Here is a 27,859-nt window from a genome sequence, read left to right as displayed (position 1 = left end):
ATTCAAATAGTTTATAAACATGCTAGGATGATTTTCGATCATGTTTGATCAAATTGATAAATATTAAAAAGTCTTAGATATGAAAAATAGTATAAAACCAAAAATTGTATATAAATATTGTAAGATTAAAATTTTATTTTATTTTTATAAATATATTTAATTAATTTTTATATAAAATAAAATAACTCAAGTAATTTACTTTTATAAGTAAATATTATTTTACTAAATAATTTAATAATTAAAAATGTTAATATATTATTATTTATCAATAAATATTCTTATATAACTATTTTCATTAACCTATTAATGAATATATATATACATTATTTTTAATATACATTTGAACTTTTTCCAAAATGAATGAAAATATATAATTATTTTTTTATTATATATAAATATATTTATTTAATATATATTTTTAAATATTATCATATATTTTTATTATTAAAAAATGAAATTTATAATAAAATTTGAAACTTTTTAAATAAAAATAAAAATATTTGGTTAAAATAAAATAATATATTATTAAAAAATATTTTTATTAAATTATATATTTAAAAAAATTATAATAAAAAAATAATTTATAAATTTTTATTTTAAAATTAAATATAACTTATCAAAAATACAAAAATAAAATTAATTAATAATATAATTAAAAAAATATACAATATTATTTAATTTTGAAGAAAACCGAATAATACAAAGATATACATTTTAAAATAAAGAATGAAAATCAATTTCTAATAAAAATAATAGAATTTATTCCTCATATTATATTATAAAATATATATAATTAGTATTATAAATTAATATATATTTTTTAAAATCTCTTTGTATTTTATTTTTAAACTAAATATAAAGTACAAAATTATTTTTATAAAAAATATTTTTATTAATTTCATATAAGATAATAAAAAAATAAAGTAAATATAACTTTATAAGTAAATTTAATTTTATTAAATAATTTAATAACTAAAAACGTTAATTTATTAATATTTTTCAATAACATATAATTATTTTTTATTATAAATAAATATATTTTATTTAATATATATGTATTTTTAAATATGATCATATATTTATATTATTAAAAAATAATATTTATAATAAAATTAAAAACATTTTAAATAAAAATATTTGGTTAAAAACAAATAATATAATATATTAATAAAAAAAATATTTATATAAAATTTATCATTAATAATTTATAATAAAAACATAATTAAAAAATATATATATAAATTTTAAATTTAAATTAATAATAATTAAAATATCTCATTAACAAATTTATTAATATTATTTAACAATTAATTATTTATAAAAAATAAAATAATAAACTGATATGTAATATTATAATTTTAAATTAAAAATATTAAAAAAAGATATATGATTTTGAATGTTATTATAAATTAATAATTAATTTTATTTTTTAAAACCTTTATAATAACTAGTATTAATTTTGAATATTTTAATTTTAATAAATTTAGTTTAAATTTAATTTAATAAATAAATAATATTTAAAATTATAAGAAATAAATTTAATAAAAGATAATATATATATATATATATATATATAATATTATAATGAAAAAGTTAGTTTAGAAATTTTATTTTAAAATTAAATATAATTTATCAAAAATATATAAATAAAATTAATAAATCATATAATTTAAAGTTTTTAAAAGTTAGCTCAAAATTGTATCTTAAATAAATAAAAATAACAGAATTTAAATTATAAATTTATAAAAGATAATATTTATTTACTTTAAAATAAATATAATTTATAAAAATACTAATATTATATATTATATAAAAAATATAAAATAAATTAATAATATTAGTTAAAGTCTTTTATAAAAAATAATTTATTTTTATTATTTATTTATTAAAAAAAATTAAAAAATATTTTATATATATTATTATTTAATAAATAAAAAATATGTTTAAATAATATTTAAAATAGCTATTATATAAGTTAAATATAAAGATATTTTGTTTAAAATAATATTGATTTAAAAAAAACTAATGATTTATATAATACTATTTTATTTTTTATAAGTTAATTTTAAAAATTTAGTAAAAACTATTTATAAAATATTAAATTTTAAAAAGGTATTTGTGTTTGAAATTTTGTAAATATATAAAACTATAATATAGTTTTTTTTCTTTAAAATAATTTATTTTAAATATAATCCAAATATAATTTATAATAATATATAATAAAAAGAAAATGTTTTTATATTTTTATTATATTTACTAAAATACTTTATTTAATTTTATTAACTTTTAATTTTAAATATTAAAAGTACTAAAACAATTTTAAATAACAGGAATTTTACTAATTCTTATCTATTTTCATAAATCCTTATTTCTAAGAATCTCATATAAAAAGTAAAACAATTCCAGAATATAAAACCTATTTCATTATTATCAATTACAGTTTTCCATTAATTTAATAGAATCCAAAAAAAATATGAATAATAGATCTCTAATTGTTAGGTAATAGTTGAGAAGACAAACGTTCAAAAATTATGAATTTTGTATATGATGAGAGAATTTCATAATCTATAATTAGTAATGTTTTATTGGAAAATAATAGTAAACTAGTTGAGAAAAAGCTTCATATACCAATATAAAATAACTAAGAATTTACAAATACAAACTAATGAATAGTATTATGATCTAAAAACTCATAGAATAGAAGAATAATATGAAACCAAATTATGACTCAATGGATACAAACAAATAATATAAAATAATAGAATTCACAACTTTTTTATGTTTACGGGCCCATCTTTAGACCAGTCCAAATTCTTCTAATAGTTTTCAACCTTAATTTGGTATATGTTTGTATCTTGACTCACAAATCTTTAAATCATTTGTTTGATATACATTGGATATTTATTTTAAAAAAAAAAAATGTCATAAACCGAAGTATTGGAGAACATTGATAGCTAAAACCTTAAAATCACAAAAACAAATACGGTACACCCCATAAAAACAGTAAAGTTTTTTGTCAAAAAATATCAAAATTATAACTAAAAAATATTTTAAAAGTCACAAATACTCCTTATTATCCCAAATCAATATTGTTAATGCTTACTTATCATACTGATAGTCAGAAATGAGAATCTGTGGCAGTTCAAAAGTCAAAAGACACTTATCCATTTTTTATCATTTGAAACTAATTAAGGTAGCTCACTTAATATTTTGGTCTCAAGTTCATTTAATATAAAAGAAATTTTAAATATTTTGTTTTAAAAGAAGACATAAATGTGTTCCATATCACACTATTTTTAAATTGGTAGTTGAAATGTCAAAAATACTTTTATGTTAAAGTAATAATATATAGTAATAAAAGGAATAACTTCCTAAATTACATATAAAAAATATGCTTTTGCAGCAATGAGTCTAGACTTCAACCTCTCCTTCTTCTAGTGTCATAAGTAACTTAAATTTAGGCATTATATGATTTGCTCCTTATTTAAATGTTTGATAGTAAAAAATGTGTTATTGAGAACATATTACAAAAATATAATCATATTATTTAATATTTAGAAATATCATAAAAAGTAATAATAATAATTTAATATGTGATTGAAAAATTGATTAATATGAAATTAAATTTAATAGTGGATTTTGAAAATCCTATATAACCGAAATCAAACAAGACCTTTACTTTAATAAGAATAATCCCACTAAGAAATTTCACTTCCCTAAAGAAAAAGAAAAGAAGAGAGATACATATCATCCTTCCAATTAAAAAGCAATTATTAACATTTTTTTTTTCCATTTCAGTTTTAAAATTTAAAATTATAAATAATACATTTGAATATTTAAGAATGATTTTTGATTTATGAGATATTGAATAATTTGTTTTAATTAAAATCATAAAAACATCAAATAAGAACTCAAAACCAATCTTCTCTCTTAAGCTTCCTTTAAATACAGACAGAGCTGATTTTGTATTTGTTAAAAACAGAGTAGAGACCTAGAGAGAGAAACAAGAAGGTCTGGTTATGGCGGGGTAATCACTCTCTCTCTTCTTCTTCTTCCTACTAAACCCTAAACCTAGCTGGCTATTACGTTGAATTTCTCATGTTATGACCGATCCAATTCCTGAATTATTCAATCAATCATCGAGTTTTAGTAAGAATTTGAAAATGAATAACTTATTAAATCGTTGTTTCTCATTCAGATCAAGTTCAAACTACGTCATCGAGTCTTCACTGGATTCGTTTTATGATGAAATATATGATTTCCTGTTTCATCAGCCTAGAGATTTACGCGGTTAGATTTGTTAATTATGCTTTTGTTTCCTAAATCATCATCATCTCATCGAATTGCGATTTCTGCCTTCTTAATTATTACCTTGATCGATTACAGTTATAATGAAATTCAAATAATTTCTCAGGAAAATTGAATTCTGTAATGCAGATGGTATAATTAATAATATCAATCAGGAGGATTTGGTTTATCCATTTGAGGAGAACATATCTGATTCAGGAATCTCGTTTGCTGAATATTCTTCTGTCGAATCTGTTGAACTTGGACAAGCCCTTTCCATCAAGAACGAGGTAAATTCTCAACATATATATATAAACAAAAATTTAGATACCACAATCCATGTCCAACTAAATATATATATATATATATATATATATATATATATATTTGTAGGGAAGGAAAGAGATAACTGATAATGAATTGGAAATGGGATTTGAGATATCTGATGGTCACTACCTTGAACTGAACGATCTTTTATAAGGATTGAAGAGGGAAAGGAAGAAGAAGAGAATGGGATGAAGTATCTATTATAAGAAACTGATTTCACTTATTGGGGGAGAGTTTATTTTGTATATGATGAGAGAATTTCATAATCCATAATTAGTAATGTTTTATTGGAAAATAATAGTAAATAGTTGAGAAAAAGTTTCATATACCAATATAAAATAACTAAGAATTCACAAATACAAACTAATGAATAGTATTATGATCTAAAAACTCATAGAATAGAAGAATAATATGAAACCAAATTATGAAAATTCAGAATATATAACACTGTTGCAACTTGCAATAAACTCTGAAAAAACATTAACTTGAAAACCGATTAAACTGCGCTTTGTAATTAATTAAAATATTGAGAAAATTTCAATGATAAACTTATAAAGAGTTTCAACCAAGAAAGATGATAAATGATAAAGAGTTTAATGTTTGGGCTTCTTTTAATACGGGCTGACCCATTTGTGATTATTCCAATATATGAATTCAATGAAAATAAAACATAAATAGATCCATCTGATACGGGCCTTGAGGACTTGTTATTCGGATTGGGCTTGTTACATCTGAACTCTTAAAGATAATAAAATAAAATCAGCCATCATTTTTCAAGAACAATTATTTTTTATCTTATTTTCTTTATTTTATTTTATTAATTATATTAATTTTTTCCCATAATGTGACAAATATTTAAAATGAGCTATAAATTGTATGACATTTTTAACATTAATTTGATGTTAATTTAGTACAATGACCCATACAAAAATTAAAATAATATAACAAAATTTTTTAAAGTAAAGTTTGAAGAATTAGAGAATGTCGAGTACATACACCAAAATTTACAGGAATTATTGAAAGCTTCGGATCAATTTCAGAACTACAATATGTGTTCAGAATTATAAATTTAAAGGAGCGAAGGTTGTCAAATGCATATTGAAAATCGGGAGACCAAATGATAAGAAGCCAAAAATAAAAGTTAATTCTTACTTCTAAGAATGAAAACTTGCGTCCCATAAACTTCAAGGATATGCATTTTGCATTTCTTAACTAAAATGCTAGTTCTGAATATTCAAACAAAAATTACGTTGCTAATATTGGTCAATGAGTTGTCCATTGTAATTTAAATTGCATCATTCAAATTCTTCTTGTCGACTCTTGGAGAATGGAATTCCTTTTCATTTAGTTATTAGCATTAATTTAGAGAAATTATAATTTAGATATATATAGGTTACTAACAAAATATTTCAAACCTATCTGTAAATGGTTACTCATCTTTTAAAGGGGAATCCATAATCTACAATATCTTGAATTTCAGGGGGAATATTATAAAATTGGTATTTATTTATTTTAATAATATATACACTATCAAAGATTGTTGATCTATTAAGGAATTTGTAATGATCTGCCTTTAATATAAGAATTAATATCACATTTAATTTTACAGTTATGCTTAATTAAGTTAGTATTTACGTTTTCTTGTTTTCAGCATTTTTATATATTCGTAGTTTATTTCTTTTGCTGTAATCTTTTCATCTTCATCTTTTGACAATAAGAAATCTCTCTTCATCTGTTTTTTTCCACACTTCATTGTTCATTATTTTCTTACATTCTGCACAACAATTGGTATCTGAGCGGGTTAGATCCGATCAGATTATCACTATTTGTTTTCTGGCGAGAGAATGTCTTCAATGAATTTGAAAATCGAAAAATTCACAGGGCGAAACAGTTTTTGTCTATGGCAGATCAAAATGCGAGCCTTTCTTAAACAACAAGACGTCTGGGCACCATTGTCGAAGGAAAATGCGAAGATAGTTGCAGGTTCTGCAAAGGAGTCTTCCTCTGGTAAAATCACTACTGAGCTTGAGGTCTTGGAAGAGAAGGCACACTCAACGATTTTACTCTGTTTGGCTGATGAAGTGATTACTAAGGTATCAGATAAAGATAGCGCAATCGGTCTGTGGTCGAAGTTAGAGGTTTTGTACATGACAAAGTCACTAACTAACAAGTTGTTATTTAAGCAACATCTGTTCAGTCTTCGTATGCTTGAAGGTAAGTCTCTTCGTGAACTTCTTGATAAGTTAAACACTATATTACTTGAATTGAGAAATATGGATGTTAAGATCGAAGATGAAGATGCTGCATTAATTTTGTTGGTATCTTTACCCAACTCGTTTGAAAATTTTGTTCAATCGTTCATTGTGGGTAAAGACTCCGTAACTCTAGAGGGAGTTCGGTCAACACTTCATACTAGAGAACTGCGCCATAAGGCGAGCGGTAAAATTGTAAACAGTCAAGCATCTGTGTTGATTGCCAGCACAGTCAACTACAAAGGGCCTAGAAAGAAGAAGGATCAAAAATACAAAGCTAAGGGCCCTAGTGCTAAAGACATCTGCATTTACTGTAAAGAACCTGGTCATTGGAAGAATAATTGTCCTAAGAAAATGGGCAAATATTCTATGGCTGCTATAGCACATAAAGACAGTGACACCGACTCGGAGGAGGACATTGCCCTTGTAGCTAACGCTTCTCTACACCCTATTGATATGTGGGTGTTGGATTCAGGGTGTTCATATCATATGAGTCCGAACAAAGAATGGTTCGATACCTATGAAGATTATGATGGTGGAAACGTTGTCATGGGAAATGATGTCATATGTAGAACAGTGGGTATTGGGACTATCAATATTTTAACTGATGATGGTAAGATACGTACCCTAACTGGCGTTCGGCATGTCCCAACTGAACAAGAACCTAATATCTTTAGGCATTTTAAATGCTAAAGGTTTCAAGTTTAGCGGAGAAGAAGGAACATTGTGCATCAGTAAAGGTTCAAAAATAATACTGAAAGATATCAAACAGAATACCTTGTATATACTACAAGATAAGACGCTGACAGGTTCCGCTGCGGTCGCATCCAAATCTGTGAATCACACCCTGATGTAACCAAGTTGTGGCATATGCGACTTGGACATATGAGGGAGAGGGGGATGCAAATTCTGTCCAAACGAGATCTTCTATCTAGCCACAAGGTTACCAACCTTGAGTTGTGTGAACACTACATTTTCGGGAAAAAGCATCGCCAAGTTCAGTAAGGGAGCTCACAAAACTAAGGGCACACTAGATTATATCCACTCTGATTGTTGGGGTCTTGCTCAAGTTGAAGGTATATAAGGTTATATATATTTTGTAACATTCATAGATGATTACTCAAGGATGATCTGGTTGTATCTTCTAAGACATAAGAGCGAGGTATTTAAGACCTTCAAACATTGGAAGGCACTGGTGGAGAATCAAACTGGAAAGAAGGTTAAGAGGCTGCGAACAGATAATGGACTTGAGTTTTGTTCATCTAAGTTTAATGAGTTCTGTAGGGATATGGGGCTTGCAAGACATCACACTGTCCGAGGTACACCACAGAAGAATGTTGTAGCAGAAAGGGTGAATCAAACACTGTTAGAGAGATTTAGAAGCATGCTCTCTAATGAGGGATTGGCTAGAAAGTATTAGAGCGAGTCTATCTTAACAGCTTGTTATCTGATAAATCGTGCACCACACACTAGGATTGATTGCAGAATCCCTTACGAGGTATGGTCTGGTAACGTCGTTGATTATTCTCATTTGAAAATCTTTGGGTGCACATCTTACTATCATGTTAATGAAGGGAAGTTGGAACCAAGGGCAAAACAGGGTATTTTCATGGGCTATGGAGAAGGAGTCAATGGATATTGAATCTGGTCATCTTCTGAAGGTAGAGTGATCCTCAGCAAGAATGTCACATTTAATGAGAAGTTTATACTTAACTCCTCTATCAAGCCATCACTTTATAGAGAAAATAATAATACCGAGAAACAAGTGGAGCTTGAGGTGGCTCCAGTTCAAGGGACAATTGACATTACACACGATACTGATAAGCCATCTGAGGAAGTTCATCAATTTGGAGCACCTGAAAGTCAATCTGACATTGCAACACGACCTAGAAGGCAAATTAAAGATCCTAACAGGTTAATTAATTCAATCGAGGGAAGAAAGATCTCAACTGGTCCTGGAAGTAGGACAATCATTCCCTCTATGAATGATACTGAAGAAATGGTAAGTTATGCACTTCAGGTAGCTGAAAATGTCACACATAACGAGCCATCTTCTTACAATGAAGCTGTTAATGGTGGTGATTCTGCACAATGGCTTGCTGCCATGTGTGAGGAAATGGAATCACTTCACAAGAATAATACACGGGAGCTTGTTACTTTACCTAAGGGAAGAAGAGTCATTAGGTGCAAATGGATTTTCAAAAGGAAAGATGGAACCTCTAGTGCTGAAGGGACCCGATATAAAGAACGATTAGTTGCAAAGGGATTCAGTCAAAAGGAAGGCGTAGACTACAATGAGATATTCTCACCTGTAGTCCGACACACTTCTATCAGGGTACTACTAACTATAGTAGCACATCAGGATCTGGAACTCGAGCAATTAGACGTGAAGACGGGTTTCTTACATGGTGAGATTGAGGAGGATATATTAGTGAGCAACTTGAAGGATTTCTTGTTTCTGGTAAGGAAACACATGTTTGTAGTCTGAAAAAGTCTTTGTATGGACTTAAACAGTCTCCTCGACAGTGGTATGATTGAACATGGTTACAATAGGAGTGCATATTATTGTTGTGTCTATCACAACAAAATCGGTGATGGTTCTTTGATTTATTTACTCCTATATATAGACGACATGTTAATCACAACCAAGAAGATGTCCGAGATTCAAAAGCTGAAAGACCTTCTCAGTTCCGAGTTTGATATGAAAGATCTAGTAGGAGCACGAAAAATTATGGGCATGGAAATAGTAAAAGATCGAGTTCAAAAGAAGCTATTTCTTTCACAGAAGAGTTATATTTTGAAAATATTGTCTCATTTTGGGATGAGTATAACAAAGGCTCTCAATACTCCTGCAGCTGTTACTGATCATTTGTCTGCATTCGCACCCCAGTCTGAAGTTGAGAAGTTATACATGTCTAATGTACCGTATGCTAGTGCGATGGGTAGTTTAATGTATGCCATGTTATGCACTAGACCTGATATTGCGTATTCAGTTAGTCTTGTTAGCAGGTTAATGTCTCGATCTGGTAAGGAACACTAACAAGCGGTAAAGCGAATATTTCGCTATCTGAGAGGCACATCCGATGTTGGTCTCATTTATGGGAGTAATAACCAGTGTCTCGTAACTGGTTATTCGAACTCAGATTATGTTGCAGATATCGATGGTAGAAAATCAATGATCAGTTATGTTTACACCCTTGGTGACTCTATGGTTAGTTGGAAGGCAACATTACAGTCGACTGTGACGTTGTCCACTACCGAGGCTGAGTATATGGCACTAACTGAAGCAGCCAAAGAGGGTATATGGTTGAAAGAATTAATCAATGACCTTGGTATCCATCATGATCAGACAATTATTTTTTGTGATAGCTTAAGTGCTATTTGTTTGGCCAAAGATCAAGTGCATCATGATAGAACCAAACACATTGATGTTCGTTATTATTTTCTTCGTACTGAGAAGAGAATCAAAGTGAAGAAGATCAACACACATCATAATCCTGCTGACATGTTCAAAAAGCCGGTTCCACTTAACAAATTCACCCATTGTTTGGACCTGCTAAATGTTGACAGTTGGAAGTAGTTTGATCAGGCTCTTCTTGTTGGGTGATACTAAGGCAATGTGGAGATTTGTAACGATCTGCCTTTAGTATAAGAATTAATATCACATTTAATTCTACAGTTATGCTTAATTAAGTTAGTATTTACGTTTTCTTGTTTTTCAGCATTTTTATAGTCGTAGTTTATTTTTTTTGTTGTAATCTTTTCATCTTCATCTTTTGACAATAAAAAATCTCTCTTCATCTGTTTTTTTCCACACTTCATTGTTCATTATTTTCTTACATTCTGCACAACAAATTTTAAGAAAGTAAAATGAGAGGGTAGGATCATGTGCTCCCAAAGTTCTTCAATTTTCTCTCACAATAAAAGGTAAAACCGTCATTTAAAATATATCTAATTACATTTTTGCTCTTCTCTGTAATAGGAACATGAGAAAAGGGATTTAGGAATAGGTAACCCTATGCCTAGAATAAGTGAATATATATATATATATATGTATATATTAAGCAAAATTATTTTTTCTAAGATTCCATTGTAAGATTAACTTCATATGCTTTGCAAAATCAATTAATTGAATGATAATTTCTAAAAATAGCACTTCTCAAAACAGAATTAATAGAGATGTACTTTTATTATGGTTGAGAAAAAATCTTTATCAATCCAAAAAATAAAATCACCTTTTATTTTAATTTGTACATTTTTCAATAATTATAATAAATATCAGTTTTAAAATAGGCTCACTAGGTGAGAACTTAATTGATTTTTATTTTATCTTAATGGAATATAACATTAAAAGTGTATATAATAATAATAATAAATTTGTCTTATATAATATAAATGAAAATAAAAATATTTTTATTTTTTATTTTGACAAAATTTACAAATAATTAATATTGTGATGATGACATAACAAAATAATAATTTTTAAATACTATTTTGTTTTAATTATATATAATATATACCATAATTTATTTCTCGTTTAATAGTTTAATGAATTTAATGTGAGTAGGTTTATCGATATTATAGGTATATCGAAAATATCGTACCACAATATATCAAAAATATCGATTTTTAAGATTTACCGAAAATGTAAATATGGTATCGATACAAAAATTATTGGTACGGTAAGATATGAGAATTTCAAAATTTGGTATATCATGTTATACCGAAATAATATTTATAGCTGAACTCTTTTTCAATTGTCTTAAAATGTATTGGCACGAATGCAAGTCAAATAATATATAAATATAATCTTAATAAGAAAACAAATATATTTGATATTATTTTAATTATAAAATATCATTTTTTTAATTAAATAAAATATAATTATATTATGATATTATTTAATATATAAAATCTTTACCTTGTCAATGAAATTGAAAAAAAGATTTTACCAAATTTTCAATCTCTTGGAGTGGTAGAAAAGAAGTAAAACTAGGTACTCAATCCTTTCAATTATTGTCAATGATATTTTTACCATCTCATTCTAAATGGTTGTTTGTGAGTCTGTTTTCCGCTTGAGTAAAAGGATAGTGAATTCCTTGTGCAGTTTGAATCCTAAGATGGTGAAGGCATTGATGTGCATAAATGATTGACTAAAAGAAAAAAAAAATCAACTTATTAAAAAATCTTAGGTGATGAACTTGAATTTTTCAAGGGAAATTGAAAATTTGAAAATAGCGAGAGTTTTTTATTATTATTTAAGTCTAAACTAATTAACTAATATTTATCTAAAATGAATTGTATTATCAATTAAACAAAAAAAAAATTATAAAAAAAATTGTAGATGCAAATGTGATTGAAATCCCAATCTTAACTACTAATAAAATAAGATTAGAAATAAGAATAAGAATACCAAAACAAAATAATAGTTATGAATTTCTTTTTTCTTATTCATTTTAATCTAACTTAAAGACTATTTAGTCTATACTTATATGTTTATTCCTTTTAACTTCAATTTTTATAATTAAATTTAATTTTTAACATTTTTTAGTTTTCAAAAGTGTTAAATTTTATAATAATATTTTATTTTATAATAAATATTTTTAATTTTTAGTTTTGTGTAACGTTCATGTAGTAACTATATTAATTTTTTTTTTAATTATTATGTCTTTAGGCATCAAAGGTATAATACCGATACCGTACCGAAATTAAGGTATAACGAAATAAAAATATATCGAAATCAAGGTAAGATAAAATATGAATTTTTCGATACCAAAATTTCGGTAAAATATAAAATATAGATAAAAAAAATTAAGGTATATTGTACCGACTCTACTTTAAATGTGAGTGAGACTTATGTTAGTAATTAAATTTAGATGAAGAAAAATAAATATTTTTAAAAAAGAACCAAAATAGAATTCAAAATAGTTAAAAAGAAGTTTTATTTTTCTCATGAACAATATTTAATAAAATTTGATATCAATATCACAAATTAAAAACAAATATTTAAGACACCTAATTCTATAAGAATAAACAAAATTTAAATTATTACAATCAATCTTATATTTGTTGATAATATATATATATATATATATATATATATATATATATATATATATATATATATATATAAATATATATATATATATATATATATATATATATATATATAAAATTATCTCAATCCATCTCTTATTCTCTTAATTTTGAAAAAAAATTAAAATTTGGGGATTGTAGGAATATATATAAAGGATTTGTGTAATATATATAATAGATTTGTGAATATAATATAAAGAATGTATTATCAAAATAATAAATGTGTGAAATAAAATCTTTTAAAATTATATATAATATATATCAGAATTTATTACTTTTTTAATAGTTTAATGTATTTGGTGAGTAACTATATTGTAATTATATTTAGACGAAGAGAAATGAATATTTCTAAAAAGAAACTAAAATAGTTAAAAAGAAATTTTATTTTTCTCATGAACAATATTTAATAATTATTTATATAAATATCACAAGTTTAAAAAAGAATCAATTAAGACACTTAATTGTAAAAAGTAAAGAAAATTTAAATTATTACAATCTTATATTTGTTAATAATATATATAAATAATTATCTCAATCCATCTCATATTCTCTTTATTTGTTTTTTTTTTAACTTATCATATTTTCTATTGAAAAATCTTTAAAATTTGGGGATTAATTATAGGAATATATATATAAGATTTATGAATAAAATATTAAGAATGTATTATCAAAATCTATATAATGAATAAAATAATTTATAGATACATTTGTTAATATACTATAAATAATAATATATTAACAAATGTATATATAAAATATATTATACAAATCTTATTATAATATATTCTATAAAATAACATTAATTGTTTTACGTTTTGTTTTCATTTTCACCGCCATATGTTTTACTTGTGTATCTATATATACTGATACCTCAACAACTTGGAGATTTAAATTGAAAGAATAAATTAAGCATTTTGATATTTTGGTTACTTAATTGATTTGAAAGATATGGGAAAGACTTCTTCTATTCAACTCATTGCCTTGATGGTTTTGTTAGGTATTATTTTCAGTATCTAGTAAGAAGTAATCTCACTTAATTAGAGTTGTTATTAATAATTTTAATTATATGTATAAAATAATTTATTTATATGTTTGTACTACATAATGTTTTTTACAGAATAAAATTTTAACAAAATGGATATTGTTTTTGAGAGTTTTGTTGATTTGAACAAAAATATGATTCCAAAACACTTGTCATGTATTGATAGGTAACAAGAGAGATTGTTTTTTTTAATTAGATTTACATTAAGACATACTTGATTTTTATTTAAGAATGGAGAATGTAATTAAAAATAAAAAATTGTAAAACATATTGCTATTTTTTCTCAATTAGGTAATTTAATCATTTTTATATTTTTAGGTGTACTATATTTGGAAGTATCAGAAGTTAATGCGCTGAAAAAACACGATTGCCCCGTAGGCTATAAATGGTTTTGTATCATAAAAACTGCGTGTGGCTGTACAAAAATTGATAAACCAATTATTCAAGTAAATGATTTATGTCGTTCGTCAAAAGATTGTAGATGTTTAATATGCGAAATGGGCACATGCAAATGTTAAGTGTAATGGGATATAATAAAATTATTATGAGTGTTGGAGTTCCATAGTTTTGAAATTAATTGGAAGTATCCAACTAATGAATAAATATGTAATATTTTAATATTTTAATTTATATGGTTGTTATTTTAATTTCAATATTTAATTATTTAACATATTAAACTTGTTTATTTAATTAGAACTCATGCATCATATTTTTTTTAAACACAAACGAATGAGTAGAGGATCTATATATAAAAAAATGATACCTAACATATTCTTATAATATATATTGAGTAAAGATATTTTCAAATTGTCTTCCATCTTTATAAATTATAAATCAAAATATTAATTAAGTTACTTCTTTATTTTCCCTTCAATTATATACAAAAATATCACAATATAGCCAATTTATAATTTATAATTGGAATCTCTCCAACAAAGACCAATATGATGAAGTAATCAAGTGTACGGTTGACGCCATGAAAGAAATTTCTAAATGTAATAAAACAAAGGTGTATACAATCATGAACAACCCAAACAAAACCTAGCAAGAAGGAAAGGTGTGGAATGGAAATGCCATGAACGATCCAGAAAAAGGAAAATTCCAGATAGACACCTTATACCCAAATGTAATTACACTTGATCATCCGCACCGGTTTGAGCTCCCACCAGAAATTGAAGAAAAATGCGTAAAGGCATGAGAGTTTGTTATAATTGGTCACTTTATGGGCAATATGAATGCACCATTTACTGAGGTTAAAAGAACGTTGATGGGTCAGTGGGAATCCTCTGGTCTGGAGAGGATCACAATCAATGATCACGAATTCTACTTTCTATCCTCCAGGAATAGAAGCGAAATAAAGCCGATCATAGAGAGTGAATATACATTTATCAAAGGAAAAAGATTCAAGTTGTACAAGTGGAGCGAGAAACTTAATACTAATCATAGACCACCTGAACTTGAACAAATCTGGATGAATCTCAAGAATGTTCCACCACACATGTGCAACCCAATGGGTCTGGCCTATATTTCAAGTATTATAGGCAAACCACTTATGTTTGACCCAGCAATGGAAGACTACGAGCGTGCATCTGTGGCTAGAGTTAGTGTCGAAATTCATCCAAGTAGCTCTCTTCCAATTAAGCTTGAACTTAAAGATAGACTGGGAAATTTATTTGACATTGGAGTACAATACAAATGGAAACCAAATCGATATATATGGTGTAGCACTTTCACACACGCTACGAATAAATATCCAGTCAATAATAATCTAAAATCGAAGGCTAATAACAATGCTTAGGAAGGCGGTATCAATGACTCTAACCAGGCTCAGGTTGAGAGAAATGTGAACAGGTCTGAACTTAACATCAATGAACACACTGATAATGATATGATGAGCAACCAAAAGCAAGAACAGATAAGGGTAATGAAGAAGATAGGAAAAAGAATGAAGTGGGTAAGGGTACAAGCTGGCCCTGCTAATGCTGATCCTATCGGTCATGTTCAGGGCACCAGTCTTAGGGATTCTGTTTTCTCAAGAATAGGTCCTATTCAAAACATCGATCCTGGTCAGGATATCGGTCCTGATAAAGATGGGCATAGCCACACCAGTCCTAGAGCTTCTCATAATGCTACCGTACCTAGCCATATTGACCATGTTAAGCCTGGTTCTAGACTTGCTGATCCGGATACTACTCAAGCTACCGGACTTGCTACTACCGGTCCTAATGAAAAATGTTCTGGATCTAAAGTTTCTGGAATTCAAAGATCTATGTGGCGGGGAATACTTGGCCCATATGAAACAAGCAAAATTGGGTCTGATGGCACTCCAATAGGTCGTGAGTCCACTCTTCACAATTTTAGGAATGCAAGCAGGAACCAAAAAAACAATGTCATTAGAATTCGAAATGAACCGATCCATGGGTTCAGAGCCACCTTTTGAGATAATGAAAAAGAAAATCCTGGACAAAAAAATATTAAAAAACCAACAAGAAATAAAGAAGCTCTTGAGAATGAACTGGAAAATCTTGGGTTTTGTGAAATTAAAAGATCAAGTGTAGAAGTATACAATTTGGTCTTGAATAAGGAAGTGAGCCTTGATTCTGAAGTAGGACGAATTAAAATTGATAACAGACATGAATCTAGTAGTGAAGAGGTTCAAAGTTAGAAAAGACCTACTAAAGAAGAACAAGTTGAAAAGCGAAGACATATCAGAAAGATCCTGGATCCAGAAGCCATCGACTCTATAACGGGAGAATATGAGATCTATGTGAGACAACCCCCACTCAATGTGAATAGTATTCCATATAATCAAGCTATAACCATTGAGGATAGCGAGACAAATGATGATTACGATTTCTCTGATGAAGAGGTCCAGGACAATCTAGAAAGTCAGGAATCCAACACTTATATCCATTTATGAATATAGTGACATGGAACATAAGGGGACTCAATGACCCTCTAAAATGCAAAGAAATCAGGAGGATCATTGAGAACTAGAAGATCATTATTATGGGTATTCTTGAGACAAAAGTCAAAAGTCGGAACGTTGAGAAGGTTAGAAAGTTGTGTATTGATAGTAGCTGGGAAATCATTCACAACTCAAATGACAAAACGGGAAGAATTTGGGTTATCTAGGATAACAAAGTTGTTGAGGTCAGTGATCTCTTTTTGAATGATCAAGCAATCTTGGTGGAGGTTAAAGATAGAATCACAGGAATCTTGTTTAATCTTGTTATTGTCTATGCTAGCAACTCAAGCATTGACAGAAGACTCCTCTAGAATTGTCTTAGAAACTAGATCGGTGGTGATAAATCTTGGGCGGTCCTTGGTGATTATAACGTAACCAGAAACGAATCTGATCGTAGCCCAGAATCTGAAATAACTCGGGATATGATTGACTTTAATGATTGTATCAGAGATATGGGTTGTATTGAGCCTACCAATTCTGGGAATTTCTTCACTTGGTCTTCTACGAGAGAGAATGAGAAAATTAGAAGAAGTAGAATTGACAGATGTCTGGTAAATGAGAACTGAATTAACTAATTTCCGAAAAGTCAACTTCATGTTCTGAATCCGGGTATATCTGATCACTGCCCGATTAAATTGTTCTGGGAAAGGAAGAAAGGTTCAAAAGGCCCTTTAAAATTTTCAATTTCTGTATGGAAAACGACCAATTCAAGGGTAGTCTCGAAAGAATATGGTCTACAGATGTAAGGGGATCTAACATTTACAGGGTTTCTGAGAAGCTTAAACTTCTGAAGAATCATCTCCAAAGCTTTGACAAGAAGAAGTTCAGCAATATCTCCAATAGAGTTCTGGTTCCTAGAGAAGAACTGGAAGAAGTTTAGAAAAAGTTATTAATGGATGATAATGATGAACAACTAAATGAAACAGAAAGGAATGCACTTGAAATTTTTAGGAAGTTTAGTCTTCTTGAAGAGAATTTTATTAGACAGAAATCAAGGCAGAGTTGGCTCTCGTAGGGTGACAAAAACACAGCTTTCTTCTACAGAAAATGTAAGGCTAGAAACATGAGAAACACTGTATACAGGCTGAAGAATTATGATGGTGAATATGTTCAGGGTCAAAAGGGTGTACAAGATTTGGCTATTGATTTCTATAAGCAGCTTATGGGTACGAGAAAGCAACATCAAAGCCACCTGAATACCTTGTATCCAATTATTGATAGGAAAATTTCATCAGAAGATAGTCGCGAGTTGATAAGGGTGGTCACGAAGGTTGAGGTTAAAGAAGCTCTGTTTAATATTGATGAGAATAAAAGTCTGGGTCCTGATGGGTTTAATGCACAGTTCTTCAAAGTCAATTGATCGGTTATGGGTAAAGACGTTACTGATGGAGTTCTGGAGTTTTTCAAGAACAGGAAGATGTTAAAGCAATGGAATACAGCGGTCCTAACCTTCATCTCCAAAAATGCGGTACCCGAGAAAGTACAAGATTTCAGACCAATTTCTTGCTGCAATGTGATTTATAAAATAATTTCTAAATGATTTAAAAATGTCATAAGAAAATTTTTAAATCTTAACCAATCTGCATTCATCCCCGGTAGGACAATCTCTCATAATATTCTTCTCATGCAGAGCCTTTTAAAATGCTACGGGAATAAGAAAATATCTCCGAGAGTGACTTTTAAAATAGATATCAAGAAAGCTTTCGACTCTGTTAGATGGGAAGCCATTCGAGACTTTCTGGTTGTATCTTCTTTTCCTATGATTTTTATTGATTGTATTATATAGTGCGTTTCATCATCCTGCTTTGTTGGTAGCGTTAATGGAGTTCACGGAGGCAATTTTAAGGGTGAAAAGGGGTAAGGCAAGAGGACCCCCTCTCTTCTTACCTTTTTGTAGCTATCATGGAGATCTTTGAGAGCATCTTCGTGATGTTCTGAAAGAATCATCCATACATCTTTCACCCATTCTGTGAGGTAGAGGAGGTAACCCATTTATGCTTTGCTGACGATTTATTCATTCAAGCGCACGCAGACATTGATTCCATTAAAACCATTAGGGTTGCACTAACGTTCTTTTCTGAGGTTATAGGTTTAACTATTAATAAAAGCAAAAGTGTGGCATTTTATGGAGGCGTGAATGACGAAACGAAGCAGGACATCTTCAACATAATGGGCATCAAGGAAGGCAGTTTTCCCGTAAGGTACTTAGGAATTCCGTTAACCGCGAAGCAGATCGAGATCTCACACTGCAAGCCGTTGATTGAAAAGGTAAAAAATACGATATAGTTGGGCAGCGAAAACACTTTCTTATGTAGGGAGGATCGAACTTATCAAAACCATGGTCATGGGCATAGATGGCTACTAGGCGCATTAAATGGTCATTCCGAAGAAGGTAATGAAGGAGCTCGATACACTGATGAGGAACTTTATCTGGGGCAGTAGCGGAAGAGGAGAATAAAAAAGTCAAATGGATCACTCTCTACAAACCGAAGGACGAGGGAGGCATAGACTTGAAGAACTGTATTGAGTGGAACAAGGCTCTCACATTCAAGCATTTGTGGGCTTTGGAGCGCAATAAGGAGTCATTATGGATCAAATGGGTGCCTACGAGGTTTATAAAATACGAAACCAGCATCTGGACCTGCAAAATTCATGAAGGTATGAGCTGGTCTCTAAAAATGGTTTTTAAACTAAGAAGCGATATTGCAGATCTTTATGACATCCGGCTAGGGAACGGGAAATGCACTTTATTCTGGCATGACCCCTGGTTCGAAAACCAGCCTATCATTCACAAGGAGGAGTTTCAAAATACCCGCATCAGAAGGGACTGCACAGAAGCGAAAATAAGAGATATTAAAGACGGGAATTGGGACTCACTCTTGAGAAAAAATCCAAAAGAACAGAGGATACTTGATCATATAAGTAACATACAACTACACGACAGACCGTATATTCATGAATGGAAAGCTGAGGACAATGGGAAGGTGATATTGAAGAAAATATGAGAGGTAACACGGGAAAAAGTACAGAAAGTAGAATGGGCTCATCTTGTATGGTACACGAAGATTATCCCTAGACACCAGTTCATCATATGGCTCGCCTTCTGGGAAAGACTCAGCACTCGTGATCGTATCAACAAGTATATGAGCATCCCGGACACGAACTGTCTTCTATGTAGAGGAAATGAAGAAATCATAGATCACATATTCGGGAGCTGCTGTATTTCTTCAGAGCTTTGAGACAGATTCTATAAAAACCTAGAGCTGATCAGTTTCCTGAGCGAATGGAATAAAATCAAAGATGCAGCACTACTCAAAGCCAAGAGAAATAGATTTATAACAAACGTGTTCAAGTGCGGCTTTGGAGCAGTGGTGTATAACATTTGGAAAGAACGGAATGCAATGGTATATGACAGAACCCGTAGGAGCGTTGAAGAGTTATGGAAAGATATTGTATCGGATTGCAGAGCCCTCGCGGGAACGTGGACAAGAATTCCAAGCACGAAGCAGAACTGGAATATCTGTAGGAACTGGAAATTACCGTTTTTAAACTCAATAAAATTGAAAGCATTGTAATCAGATAATTCATTTACGTTTTTAGCTTTTTAACTTTTATTCAGAATGTTACGACTTCAAAATCATTCTAGGCCTATCTAGAATGATCTCTTAAACTTATTTTTTTTTGCGGGGGAATTTTTAATGAAACGACGGTAAGTCGTTTTTCTAAAAAAAATAAATAAAAAATATCAAAATATACCATCTATTCCATTAAACGTTATATTATTATAAGTTATTAGATTTTCATACCAATTTTAAAAATAAACTGGCAGGGTTATAGTATTATTAGTTATTAGATTCTTGTAAAAATATGTTATAAAATTTTCTCTTTATTTAACCCTTTATTTTTATTATACTATATATTAACTTCATTAAAATGTTAATATATTTTTTTAGTTAAGAAAGATAAATTAACAACTAACCATAAGTGCTTTCATTTTAACTTAAACATATTTAATATCTTAAAACCTGTTTTTACGAAACTAACTTAATATATTATTTAAAATATATATCAATACTACTATTTAATATTTATTAGTTTATTATTAAATATTTTACAAGATTAATATATATATTTAAAAAACATTTATTAGTTTATAATTTTTTAAAAGTTAGTCATTATTAAAAAAAGAAGTTGTATTTAATAAACCATATATGTTGAGATGTCCATTAACTGTAAGATAGTTTGATTTTTCTTAACTATGGATCAATCGATATTTTCTAGAAATAAAGTTAATATTATATTAAAAATATTAATAATTTTGTATTATATTTAACATAAATAATTTAATTTAGTTGATTAAATGTTATAATAGTTTCGATAAAATTTTAGGTTAAAACATTAGTAATACTTTTATTTTAACTCGCATATAGTTTGTGTATTTGCACGAATAATGATATAAAAAAAATTACAGTTGTTATTCGGACACTTTAAAAATTAAGCATCATTATATTAGTTAAAAAGTTGAACTTATATTTTTAAAACGACCTGTGTTTATCAAATTTTGTGTTAAATTTAAAATATAAAGTCTTATTAGCCTAGTTAATTAAATAGTTTTACATTTTTTTTTGTTAAGTTGCAAGTTTGAAACATACATATAGCTCTCACGTTTATCAAATTTGGTGTTGAATTTAAAATATAAAGTTTTATTGGCCTAGTTGGTTAAAAAGTTGTATTTGTTTTGTTAGGTTGTAAATTCGAAATATATATAGTATCTTTAATTTTATTTTTAACTGTTTTATGTTTATGGCGGGTCAACCCATAATTCGACTCAAATATACATTACTTTCACATATATATTCAAATTATTATATCTCTCGATCCGGAAATTCGGACACTTTGAAAATTAAATATATATAAGTTTTTTTTTAGAAATTAACCTAATTGGGTGCAATGTTGCATCACTTGTTTTACCTTAGGCCCAGTCAAAAATTAGAGACGAACAAACAAAATAACTAATTTACATTGATAATTTCTATAGCATTAAAATTTACAAGAATTATAAAAATCTCGGTAATCAATTTCAGAATTTATGTTAAACACTTCTCTTTGATAAAATTGTTATTGCTATTAATTATTTTAATAATATATTTCATATCAAAATTTATTTATCAAATAATAATTTTACGACAGGTAAAATTAGGGATAACAATAGGTACATGTATATCAAATACTTGTGGGTACCCGATGACCGGTTCGAATATTTTAAATCAGGTTTGGGGTAAAAATCAGACATGTGAAAAGAAAGAAGGTACTTGATCGAATAAGGGCGAGTATAGAGAATGTGTGAAACTCAAACTCAAACACGTATTATACTCAATACCCGACTATACTAATATAAAAAATAATATTTTTTTATTAAAATTTACTATGACATTCCAAATAATAAGTCATTACGAACATCATCTAAATATATGATTTATTTTTCTATTATTACTCTTCGTTCAAACTTTATTTTTAATATTTTAAAAATTATTTTGTCAATTCTTCTTTTAATAACAAAATATTATTTCTTTCATTACTATTCATATTTATTTTAAATTTTTTTTTCCAATTTTTTTTTTCTAATTTTTTATAACTCTCTCTAGTAACAACAAAGTTGTTATATTTTTTAATATCTACCACATAAGTTTCTAGGTAAATAATGTTTTTATTTTTATCATTCGATAATATTAATTTTAAAATTATTTATTAATGTTATATTTTTCTTTTTCAACTTTACAATCTTATAAATATTTAATCAGGTAATAGGTACTCGTTGAATAAGGTATCGGATTAGAAATAAAGATACACATCAGATTAGGTCGGGATCAGATAATTAAATAAAAATCAAGTTAAAGGATGAGTACTTCACTACCTAACGAATAGGGTACCCGTTATTACACTTAGGTAAAATGAATTATTACTACTTAAATTTTTCTCTTTTATCCTGGCAATAAAAAGAGATAGATATCTTCCATCTACGTAAAAATTTTGGTGCCACGTCTGATTAAATTGGTTAAGTAGGTTAGTAAGAAATTACTGTAGCACGGTAATTAGCCATACTCAAGGAGGAGAGGCGGACCTAGCATTTAACCAAAAAAAATAAAAAATAATATATATATATATATATAAAAGAGATATATTCTCTCTTAATTATTCATGTTTGGTTTTTAAATTATAAGTATTAGAATGACATTTTGTGTAAAAAATGACATAAAATAGTTAATCTAAAAATAAAGTTATTATTTATTTTGATTTGTACAATTTTTAATAATTATAATAAATATTCAGTTTTATGTGAGAACTTAATTTAATTTTGTTATTTTAATAGAATATAACATTACAAATATAAATATATATATAATTATAATTATATTTAGACGTCAACAAATAAAATATATATACAAGAAAGAAGAATTAAACATTTTGATAAATAAAAAAATTATTCTTCATATTAATTAACCCCCTCCCTTACCCAATTGGCAGCTGACACGTGGCTGCCTTCTTCAACCTCGCACTCAGCTCTCTCTCCACCTCCCCGGCCGGCCAACCCCCGTCGTTCCCGGGATTTCCGGTCGAACATCACACTCCAAATCCATCCTTTTAATCCAGGCTCTTCAAAACCTGATAATCATTGCCTCCACCCCAATCCGCCTATAAATACCCCTTCTAAATTTGTCTATATTAATTCGAAATACAGTTTAATTTGAATAATTTGATATTTACAATTAAATAATTCAAATTAATAATTGTGATTTTTTTTAAAAGGGAATGCCGCTGCTGATAGATCCCGACCTGATTTTTTTCCAATAACCAATTATGTTACGACCATTGAACAAACTTGGTTGACGAACCTGGTTTATGCGCAGCTAATGTAGCAGCTTGTCGAGCATTTGACAAACTCACACCATCCATTTCAAATAGAATTTGTCCCGTGGATACACGAGCAATTCAACCCGTAAGATTTCCTTTTCCCCTTCCCATTTTTACTTCTCAGTAGCTTAGTGGTAGAGCGGTCGACTGTTAACCGATTGGTCGTAGGTTCGAATCCTACTTGAGGAGATTTGATTCATTCTAAATTCTTTAATTCATAATGGAATGAAAGGGCTCGCTTTGACCGTTAAAAGATAGCCCTGGGGCTATTTCCAACTAGCCAATTAAGAATTCTCAGATGTACTAGAGTGCAACAGTCATCGATTCTCCTGAGAGGTCACAATTACCGCGAAAAAAACATATGAAGGTATTTTTGTTATGCTACTAATACGTGTACTGCTATTCTGCCTAAGCCTGGCTGAGGAAGAGTTACGAGGCATAAAATATGTGGAGCTCGGCATGTCTGGAAGCACAGGAGAACGTTCTTTTGCTGATATTATCACCAGTATTCGATACTGGGTCATTCATAGCATTACCATACCTTCCCTATTCATTGCGGGTTGGTTATTCGTCAGCACGGGCTTAGCTTACGATGTGTTTGGAAGCCCTCGGCCAAACGAATATTTCACAGAGAGCCGACAAGGAATTCCATTAATAACTGGCCGTTTTGATTCTTTGGAACAACTCGATGAATTTAGTAGATCCTTTTAGGAGGCCCCAATGACTATAGATCAAACCTATCCAATTTTTACAGTGCGATGGTTGGCTATTCACGGACTAGCTGTACCTACCGTTTCTTTTTTAGGATCAATATCAGCAATGCAGTTCATCCAACGATAAACCTAATCCGAATTATAGAGATATGACACAATCAAACCCAAACGAACAAAATGTTGAATTAAATCGTACCAGTCTCTACTGGGGGTTATTACTCATTTTTGTACTTGCTGTTTTATTTTCCAATTATTTTTTCAATTAAAAATAATAGTATAAAAATGCTAGGAATTCTCTTAGCCCATTCGGAAGGATTTCATCTCATAATTATCTATGATTGATTATGTCTTTAGCATGCCTTGCTTTACTCTCTATGAGAAATTGTTATTGCTTCCCCGGTCTACTCAATAACTAACTTCTTTGGGGACTACTCGCTCAGCATTGACCGTGAGGCTTTCCCGGGGAATGTTTTCTATTTACATTCCCGTCTCTTAGAAAGAGCCGTTAAACGATCGGACCAGACATGCGCATGGAGCTTGACCGCCTTACTCGTCATTGAAACACAAGTTGGAGACGTATCGGCCTATATTCCCACCAATGTCATCCCCATTACTATGGACAAATCTGTTTGGAAACAATAACCATCCTAGCTCTACCCTATCTTTTGTTTCATTTCTTCTGGAACAATCACAAACACTTTTTTGATTATGGATCTACTACAATAAATTCAATGGGTAATCTCAGCATTTAATGTGTATTCCTGAATAATCTCATTTTTCAATTATTCAACCATTTTATTTTTACCGAGTTCAATGTTAGCCTGTTTCCACCTTTCTAGTAATTCTAGATACAATAAAATACCGTCTCAATTCATCGTATTTCATCAGATCCAGGATGTGATATGGAAGGGATGGGGCAGAACTCGTTCAAACCAAATATCCAAAAGTCGCTTTCCGGATACCCGCTTTCGAGTGAACTGACTCTTGGACTGACTTAGTGAATCCGGGGCCTATAAAACAAATAGGGGACCTAGCCGTTGCTTTCTTTACTTAAACAGCTAAGATAAGGTCTAAGACCATCTCTTCTTTTCCACATCTCCATTCCTCCTTTTTTACGGATACTTATGATAATACTACAGAACCTGCCCTCATCGAACTGAATGTCTAACCTTGGAGCATTTTAAGACACACGATTCCTCTTCCAAAAAGTCCCAAAATTGGCGTTATGACAAAGAACAATAAGAAAACAAAAGGAGAAATTTGTCCAATAGTAACAAATGGTTCCAGTCCAGTATTTAGAACTAGATTCGTACAAAATCAAAAAAGGAGTGAGGCTTGAGTCCACTTTCGATTACAAAAGTTTGAGTAGAAAGAAGAAGTTACCCCACCTTCGATACGCTACCACTCACTCGCCAGGAACTGCAAAGGAGTGAATTCTTTGGAACGTAGGAGTTGAATGGTATACAGGATTGTCAGCCCAAAGGAAAGTAATGAAACTTTTTCCTAAGCCTCTGTTGTCATGGTAGCCTTTAGAGTAGTTGCTTGCTCAAAGACGTTATGCTTTCATATTGGTCACCTAACTCATGTTTAGGCACTCTCCTTACAAATAGGAATGTGACTATCCTTTATCCCTAGTTGTAACCGACCTTTTCCGAGAAGTTATACTATTAATTTTCGTACGGGATGTAACCCCAATGCCACATAATGGTTGTAGACCTCCTAAAAAAGGCGTGTGTAAAACTAAACATTGAAGGGAAAAACAAGACAGCCAATCAGAAATGTTACGAAATCCCCCGCTCTCGGGGGATGCCCTCAACGTCGAGGAACATGTACTAGGGCACAGATTAATTAATAAGTCAAGTCACACACTCCCATAATCTATTTTCTCTTCGTTGAATTTCCTTCAACTCCATACTCTATCTAGTAAATTTTTAACATGACATGAATAATTGAAGAGAAATATTCAAATCCGTGTCTTATTCTTTTCAATAATTCGTTATAAAGTAACAATAGCGAGTGACAAATAAGCGATAAAGCGTCAACCTGCTTCTTATTCTGTATTATAATGAGTATAGGCTTACACCTTAAGGTTATTCAATTGAATCTCTTCTCTCCCGTCTCGCCCTATTGACTAAAGAAAGGTTTAGAAGACCAACCCTCTTCTTAGGGAAAAGAATGGCTAGGCCCTCCCTATCAATTTTTTTTTACAGAAAAAACTAAATTAAATAAAAAATCAAGCAAGGGCTAAGGTCTACGGGAGTATTGTACCAAAAAGAATAGAATAATAAGATAGATTGAATAAAAATTCAGACCAGGCCCCTCTATTCTATATAGAAAAAAAGACTCATTTTTTACATAGTTGAACTTATATCTTCTCCTTTACTTTCTCCAGGCTCTACCGGACCCGAGACTACCTTGGGGCGTGTAGAGTTCACTACCTTACCGCTACGTGGTGAAAGCTAATAAGAGAGAGACCCTAAAAGGTTAAGAAAAAAAATACATACGATAGCATCGAATGCAAGCTCATACTCCTCAAGACTTGTAAACCGAACTAGGTAATTTCTTGTTGAGTTACGTACTTACTTAAAAGTAATAAAAGTCAGTTTCAAGAAATCATAGCTTCGACCAAAACTTTTACGTATTTCGTGTGTATCTCACTGGTGGTTTTAAAAAACCTCGTGAATTGACTTGGGTTACAGGTGTGGTTTTAGCTGTATTGACCGCATCTTTTGGTGTAACTGGCTATTCCTTACCTTGGGATCAAATTGGCTATTGGGCAGTCAAAATTGTAACAGGTGTGCCTGAAGCTATCCCGGTAATAGGATCGCCTTTGGTAGAATTATTGCGTGGAAGTGCTAGTGTAGGACAATCCACCTTGACTCGTTTTTATAGTTTACACACTTTTGTATTGCCTCTTCTTACTGCTGTTTTCATGTTAATGCACTTCCCAATGATACGTAAACAAGGTATTTCTGGGCCTTTATAGAGAAGATACCCTAAATTTTGGTAATCAATTTTTTACCACTTGGTGTAGGACCAATACAAGTTTATTGCTACAAGTATGGATTATTAAGACATGGATTTGGATATTTCCCTTCAACTATTCATGTCATGTTAAAAAATTACTAGATAGAGTATGGAGTTGAAGGGAATTCAACGAAGAGAAAATAGATTATGGGAGTGTGTGACTTGACTTATTAATTAGTCCGTGCAGATATATATCTTTATCTGGCTGCCACATTGGACAACCAAATGTGTCTTT

General features: G+C 29.5%; 1 protein-coding gene and 1 non-coding gene across 2 annotated transcripts; both read left to right on the top strand.

Moving 5' to 3' along the window:
- Window positions 1–24,001: 24,001 nt before the first annotated feature.
- Window positions 24,002–24,073, top strand: TRNAN-GUU. Its single transcript has one exon. It is a non-coding gene; the product is annotated as a tRNA-Asn (tRNA).
- A 270-nt stretch (window positions 24,074–24,343) lies between these two features.
- LOC124938917 (cytochrome b6) lies at window positions 24,344–27,583 on the top strand. Its single transcript, XM_047479439.1, has 2 exons — window positions 24,344–24,581; window positions 27,297–27,583. The coding sequence occupies exons 1-2, from the start codon at window positions 24,344–24,346 to the stop codon at window positions 27,581–27,583; spliced, it is 525 nt and encodes a 174-aa protein (XP_047335395.1).
- The last annotated feature ends 276 nt before the right edge of the window (window positions 27,584–27,859 follow it).

The sequence above is a fragment of the Impatiens glandulifera genome, chromosome 5 (assembly GCF_907164915.1).
Source record: "Impatiens glandulifera chromosome 5, dImpGla2.1, whole genome shotgun sequence".
NCBI lineage: Eukaryota > Viridiplantae > Streptophyta > Magnoliopsida > Ericales > Balsaminaceae > Impatiens > Impatiens glandulifera.
Note: the sequence above shows the minus strand (reverse complement) of the source record. Positions and strands in the feature narration are given on the sequence as shown.